Raw genomic sequence first — 7,973 nt, 5'->3', positions numbered from 1 at the left:
CCAGAATTTAAGTAAAAGTGATAGGTTAGGTTAGGATGAAAATGAATTAAGATCTAAATGTCTCTCGTCGGGAATTTATGTGTTAATAGAACTGTTAGGTTAAGTTAGGTTAATTCGAGAAGTAAGTATTAGTAAAATTGATAAATTATGTGTGAATTATGAGGAGAGAGTAAGAAATGAATCAAAGTTAGAAATGTAAATAAGAAATAAATAGAAATTGTAAATTGGATTATAATAAAAAAAAAAAAATGATATTTTATTAATTCATGTCACTGTGCAATATTTAAAAAAATTATTTTCTTAACAAAAAAGTTTTAATTTTTTATTCGTTGAGAAATTAACCTGCCAAGATTTAAAAATATAAAGCATTATAAAATTTATTTACAAGAAAATGATTTACTATAAAATAAAATGGAGTTTCAGTAATTAGACAGAAAAGTTATATCAATTTAATAGCTATGTAAACAAGAACTTGAAATCATATATAGAGGAATTGCAAGAAAAAAAATTATAAAAAAAATCCATAGATAAACGTATTTAAAAAAAAAATTATTGTACTATTAATAAAATCAAAGAGGAAAAATAAAATAATTATAAAAATTTCTTAAATTTTGTATTTCATGTGAAAATTTGTGTATAAGTATGGCCACAACCGTCTTTCTTCAATAATATTTCTTTAATATTATTTTAAAAAGATTTCCAAACTTTAAAATTTTTGTTTTTTTTCATTTAAGTTAATAGATTTAGTAAGTTTGAATGATTGTTTTATTATTGATTGTTGGGACTACTATATTTTTTAGTTGCTATTTAAAATTTTCCTTTTTTAGTTAGTTTTATGTGTTAATTAATTTTAATTTCATTTATTTCCAATGCATACATTTAGGCGTTTTATATATTTGTTGCTTGCTCTTACACTCTTCTTTGGTTGTTTGAAAGTTTTTTTTATAAAGTATACACAATTAATGTGTTAGAATAAAGAATATTTTGTTTTTTTTTTTTTAACTGAAATTATACTCACATATATAATAATTGCAGAGCCACAATGCCATAAAATATCTCGAGATTATACATAAATATATCACTGCTTTGTGAATAATAAAAGTTCTGTCATAATAACACTGGGTCCTTTCCTCGAAGTTGTGACGCCATTCTTTTCAGAAATGAATTGTTTAAATATCCTTGGTATAATATGTATTTATATTATAGTATATTCTCAGGACTCAGTATAGAAACCCTAGTTTTGATATTGATTTAGTTTAACTTTCTTTATATTTATATATATTTTCTACATTTATTTTTGATAGAGGTGTCAAAATTTTGGCAGCCAACTTTTAATATTTTTGATAAAAGTTTTTCTAAAACACTGCAGCTCTGCAGGTATTACTGTAAGCATTACTCCTTTAAAGTTACTCTTATATATAAGAATTTTTTGTACAAAATCATAACACTTAAAGACTTCAAAATTTAATTAATTGATGTAAATACAGATAATAAAATTAATTCAAAATTTAAACAGAATATATAAAATAACAATAATAAAAAATTAACTCAGAATTGTGGAAAAATGTAAATAATAGAATTATTAAATTTTTTTAATATTTACTTTGTGATTAATTCTGCTAATAGAAATAAATTAGTAAATATAATTAGTAAATATACATATATGTTTAAATTATTTTAAAAACATTTGACTGTATAATTTTATTTTAAATAGCATTTTTTTTTTACAATTCAATTTTATTTATGATACATATTAATTCATTTATTTATTTAAGATAAAGCATATTTTTGTATGCTTTATCTTAATCATTTATGGCATTTATATTAATTACTTTTTATTTATTTATATATTAATTTCATTAATTTTATTATTTTAAACTATTTACTTAAATTAATAGCATATAATATGCAAAATTATTCGTTTAATTTGACAGTTCACATATAATTAAGTGCCAGTTTTTTATCTCATATTTATTTCATAGGCATTTAGTTCGTTTAATAACATTTTTGTTTTTGTTATATAAATAAATTTTACTTATCTACAATAGCTGCCATATCCATGAGAATTGTTACAATTTAATTGAATAAATTTTTAAAAAATTTTTCATAAGCATTATTTATTGTTTTTATTAAAAAAAGCATAGAAATGATTAAAATTAATCTTTATACTTAAACTAAAAATAATCAATAAACAAAAAAAAAAATAAATAAAAATATTTGAAAAATCTCTAAATAAGAATACTGATATTGTCAACTGGGATGCAACGCACTTTAGTATATGTGAATACTTATAGAAGAAATATTCGAGCAATTGGTAATGGAAAAGTAGGGAACTAATCCATAAGTGCATTCATAACCTGCCCATAATTCGAATACCTGTTCACTTTAAAAGTGCTCTCACCTATAGTTAGAGAGCACAAGAACTGTTTGAAAGTACTTTATTATCAATCAATTAAACTTACTTCATTATAAAAAATCAATTAAACTTTATAAATAAATCATTCTAATAATAATTTATAAACTATTTATATTATTAAAATTTAAATTTATAATGAATCTTTCAAATTAGAACTATTGCATGTTGTAAAAAATATATCAATTTCATATTATAATGGATAATAATTACTTGTAAAGCATAGCACTGTTACTATAGAACGTCTCAAGTGATTTACCTATAGTAGTTTTTTCAGGTTCTGTTTGAAGGGGCTGATAAAAGTCCCAAAATAACTTTCAATGAATATCAGAATATAATTTTTAAGAAATTGTTAATATTGCGCCCCAGTAATATATTCTTGTCACAGATTGCAATCGTACTAGAAAACATATGAGTCTAAATAAGTCCAACACAACTTGACAAGTCGCTTCGATAAAGTTTATTGCTGAAATGGTTTTTATAAAATTTGAAATTAAATAAAATGAAATAAATATCCATTACCAATTAATTAAATGAAGAAAGCAAAAATAATAACATTTCACTTTATCTTTATGTACTCCTAGTCCACCTGTAAAACCCACACGTTTGTCTGATTAATTGAATTTCTTAAGAAATATGAAAGGTGCTTTCATCTAACAAAAATTTTTACAGGTTGAAGTTCATTGACCAATTCATTATAAAAATTTCTCAAATATTTTGCAAACGAAATGAATTTTTTATTTAATTTAAATTTATTACTAATGAAATCAAAAAACAACTTCATTTTTCAATGTACAAAGATTTGAACATATAGATTTAAATAGAATTAAAATTAATTAAATAGCAAATAAAAATTTAGCATTAAAAACTCATGTAATATTATCAAATAAAATTATTAACAAAAAAAATTTTAAAAAAATTAATAAAAAAAAATTTCAAAAATATTTTACCAAAAGTGAAAAAAGTTTTATCTTGTCAGAGCAGTCAAAATGAATAATTATATATATAAATACGATATATACTAATGATTTATTTAAATACAAAATTAAAATATTTTTATACAAAGGAGAAATATTATTTATTTTACAAAAAATAAAATAAAAAATAAATTGTTTTATATTACAAATATATACAAATTATATTTGTTATAATAAAAAGAAATTAATTTTTACTTATTTAATCTAATTTAATTAATGAAAATAACTCAAATATTTAATTTAATTATTAACAAAATTTTTAAAATTTATTTATAGTTTTTTCATTTTAGTCTTTATTTTTTGTTAAATATTAATATATTATATATATATTTGGTATATATATATATGTATATATTTCCTTTGCATAAATCCTATATTAAATAATTAATTAATAGTATGTATATATATATATATGTATATATATTTTGTATTTTCATTAATAATTAATAATAATAAACACTTTTTGTATTGTTTTACACTGAAATATTTTAAAATAAGTTTCGCCTTTCATTCATATATTTATTTGGAAACATTCATCTCTGTGATTATATTGGTTTCAATTTAATTTGAGTCTATTTATTATTAATATTTTAATGCATATATATCTTTATGTATTTTTTTTTTAATTTGTTTGTTCACATTTATTGTTTTATAGTTTAATTATTTTATTTTCATTTAATATCTGGCGAAACGTTAACGTTTTTCATAACTTCATTTGTTGATTTGTTTTGTTTGGCTTTTTTTTTGTTTTTATTTATCATTTAATAATTATAAATAAATTTAGTCATAATAATAATTTAAAACTTTAATAATAATAATTGTAATATAATATGTCTCATATAATAGTTATTTTAATATTAGTTTAACTCATTAAGTACATACATGTTCTACACACTTTTATATCTTAACTCTGCTCCATCATCTCTTGACACTTTTTACAGTTTTTGATTTAGCACCACCTGTCCTAGGGATTACGTGGTGGATTCAGTTTGGTTGCATATATTATATAGTGGTTAGTTTTTCCTTTTTGGTTTATATTAATGGATTAGTAGGGGGGTGTCTCCAGCTTTGGTTTGATGATTTTTTTTTTTGGTTTTAAGAGACAGTCTATTCAGCTATTCAGCATTTAACGTCCGCGCGCCCATCGAAGTAGCGCATCAGCTAACACATCTAAATGAGCTTTCGTCTAAAATAAAGAATAAAAAATAAAAATTATAAATAAATTTTGAATATAATGGATATATAATATATATATATAGTAACAAGAACTGTAACAAGAAAGAGAGAATTCTATTCTTCTATCTACACGAGGGCTATGGCTATAATTACTACACTAAATAGAAATAAATGGATCAAAAAGGAAAATAATTTGTATGACAAAATAGATAGACTTGACAAACAATACAAAAGCCTTTCTTTACCGACTTTTGTTGCTGAGAGGACAGAAACCCTAAATGAAGAACACTTCTGATATAATGGATAAAATCCATGATCTAGAGCAAAAATATTAACACCAAAAAATGCTTTACTAACTTTTATAGTACTAGTCTGAGCTCATAACTTTTAATATTGGTTAAAGCTGCTAAGGTAGATATTTTTGTTCAGTTTCTTTAGTTTTCAATTAATTTATACAATTTATCTTAGGAAGGTAAATAAGCGGCTAAAGTGAATAATCAGTTGAAGGTGATTTCAGTTTTTAATAAGGCCATCAAATTTATTTTTAAAATTTAGACAGATTTTGTAATAAGTTGCTAACTTGGATTAAGCGGCTAGGATACTAAAAAAAAAAGAAGTCATATATTTTTCAGTAGACTTTTTCAACTTTTACTACTGTAGTATATATTCGGCTATCTAAGGCTAACACTAAATTATAGTATTATGTGTACAGTACAAAGAATCGTTGTGGTAGATATAAGAACTACGCTGTAGTACTGTATTGTCACTGTAATTGCATAATCACCTATCGAAGTTAGGAATTAATCTAACACAGACTACAGATACATAAAGAGAAGAGAGATAAACTGCATATCATGTGGTTAGAGAGTGCCCGGCACTGCTCCACAAACGGAAGGAAGAAACACCTAGAAAGGTATTTTACGATTCATAAGGATCCAAAACGAGAGAAGATAGGCTTTATACTGTCTTTTATTAAAGAAATCAGACTTGGAGAAACACTCTAATACAATTGAATTAAAAAACAAAAATGTTTGTATTGTATTCACACCAGAGTTTTGAAAATTTTTTAATTGTCATTTGAAATCAACAAATCAATCTGAATGAATATCGACAGGACTTATCATTCAAATTTGATTGTTAGATTTATCACATATGCACACTTTTTAATTACTTTTATAAAATATTTATTTTGCACATATGATATAAGCATATGATAAATAAAAAGTTTGTTTCATTTTATATGAAAATTTCATTCATTCCTCAAAACTATTCACAATAGCACAAGCTTGTATTGTACAATACTGTGATTGTATACGGTGATTGGTTCACCGTAGTCGAATCTAAAATCAATTTGATTTTGTAAAAATTGCGAATAAATTCTACTTTCAACTTTCGAAAGAATAATTTAAAATTACAGCAAAAATTGCAACTAAAAGTTTTGTATTAATCCAATATAACTCTAAAATAATTCTCAACTAATTGTTATCAATGTTTTCACTTTTTCTAGAACATCTGAATACATATTCTATAACAAATTTCATGAAAATTTTTTTTTAACTTACCGTTTTATAGAACATACACGATCTTCTATCTTCATCTTCACCTTCGGGACAATCAATAAAACCATCACACAGCACATGATCGTCTATGCAACGATATCGTCCTTGCAAATCCGGTGTCGGACATGCAAAACGTTCCATGCCATCCATTGCGGTGGGACATTCTACAAAGAAAAAGACAAAACAGAAGAAAAACAAAATTAATTCACAATAAATATACAAACATAATAATAATAAAATTGTCTGTTGTGTATATATAAAAATAATTGATTTTAAATTAAAAATATTATTATAATATATATTATGTATAACGAACGAATGAAGAACTCCTTCAGTTCTGGCGCTCAATGCCAAAGCTGAATTCTATACGAACTCAAGTAAACAAGCGAAAAGGAAAGAATTTATTGTATTTTAATTGGTAATTTACATGCAACGTACAAAAATTCCAATAAGAACAACGCCATTCATAAAAATGAGCGTGTGCAACCTGTCGCATATATCCTGTCATTGTCCTTTTGACGTCAGCACTTAATTTGCTCGTATTGTGAAATTGAGCGCAGAGCTAAGCTAGTTTATGGCATTTTAATTTATAGCTTTTTCACTATATTTGTTGTTGTTTTTTTTTTTACTCTATTTTTCTATATATATTGTATATTTTGGTATTGTCTTAATTGTTGTTGTTGTTGCTATCGTTATTGTTGTTGTAATTGTTATAGAATTACAACAGTATTTCATACTACAAAATAGTTTAATTGTTGTTTGTATTTTGTATTTTTCTTTGGTTTTTTATTTAACAACAAAATAAATTGTACACATGAATAGATAAAAATAGTACGAATAAATAAATATTCATTCGATATCTCCTTAATCGTTAATCCTCCATAGACGCATTGATGGCCATATTAAGATTACACTTCAATTTAAGCTCTTTAACTAGTAATTATTACTATTTTAATACTTTCTAAGTTCGAAATACTGTAATTTATTCAACATTTATTAACAAAATAAAAAGTTAACTACTGATTTTATATGCACAGTTCTATATATAATATAATAGATTATTAAAATGACTAGTAAGGACTACAAATATGCGCACTTATTTTTATTCAAAGTATATTTTCGCAGTGGTATGAGTTTCATCAAATAAAATTAGATCCATATTAATACAGTAATGTACCGTACCTGGTGACCCAATTGAACTACAACTAACTTCTTACTGCTGTAAATTCCGAACTGATGACAATACGGCATTTTTACCTCATCTAACGTGAGCTCATTCATATTTACCATATCAGAAGGATTTTCATGCCAGTTTTTGGATTAAAAATTTTTGTTTAAATATATAAACACAAAATGCTTGTTAGCAAGAAAATCACAATTGAATTTTGTAAGTACAATTTAATATTCCGATTTGAATAAATCATTTCTACCTCGAGTCAAACCATATGACAAATTATGTTATATGTCATATGACATATGACGAAGAATATAGCAGTTTCTTTGTTATGGTAGTGGTAGGTATAAAATTGCATATTTCTTCTCCTCAAAAAGTATTCGGATTTTGTAAATAAAAAACACAAATTTAAATTTTATTCCAAATTTATTTTATCTCCTTCACAATATGCTCCTTCTGAACTGATACACATACGCCAACGCTTAACCCAATCTTCCATACACTTTTCGTAGGCCCGTGCAGGTGTAACTTTTAGTCTCCTCAGCGAATTCTCTTTTACCGATTCAATCGACTCAAAACGCCGCTTACCACAAAGGAACAATTTGAGTTTCGGGAACAGAAAAAAGTCGCACGGATCCAGATCTGGCAAATATGCTGCCTGAGCGAACAGTGGT

General features: G+C 24.2%; 1 protein-coding gene across 1 annotated transcript; it reads right to left on the bottom strand.

Annotated features, from left to right (window-relative positions):
• Window positions 1-4,245: 4,245 nt before the first annotated feature.
• LOC119674471 lies at window positions 4,246-7,406 on the bottom strand. Its single transcript, XM_038085610.1, has 3 exons — window positions 7,343-7,406; window positions 6,129-6,289; window positions 4,246-4,576 (listed from the first exon to the last, which is right to left on the bottom strand). Exons 1-3 carry the CDS (start codon window positions 7,404-7,406, stop codon window positions 4,517-4,519), a joined length of 285 nt encoding a protein of 94 aa, XP_037941538.1. The 3' UTR covers window positions 4,246-4,516.
• Between the last annotated feature and the right edge of the window lie 567 nt (window positions 7,407-7,973).

Source organism: Teleopsis dalmanni, chromosome 2 (assembly GCF_002237135.1).
Source record: "Teleopsis dalmanni isolate 2A chromosome 2, ASM223713v2, whole genome shotgun sequence".
NCBI classification, from domain to species: Eukaryota; Metazoa; Arthropoda; class Insecta; order Diptera; family Diopsidae; genus Teleopsis; species Teleopsis dalmanni.
This window is presented reverse-complemented; position numbering and strand designations above follow the sequence as displayed.

Bases quoted from the DNA above. Each gene is read 5' to 3' on its own strand.
- LOC119674471 (XM_038085610.1), bottom strand. From the start codon at position 7,406: ATGAATGAGCTCACGTTAGATGAGGTAAAAATGCCGTATTGTCATCAG. The intron at 6,290-7,342 runs GTAAGAAGTTAG...TTTTCTTTGTAG, and splicing joins TCAGTTCGGAATTTACAGCA to AATGTCCCACCGCAATGGAT. The intron at 4,577-6,128 runs GTAAGTTAAAAA...TCTTTATTTTAG, and splicing joins CGTGTATGTTCTATAAAACG to ACGAAAGCTCATTTAGATGT.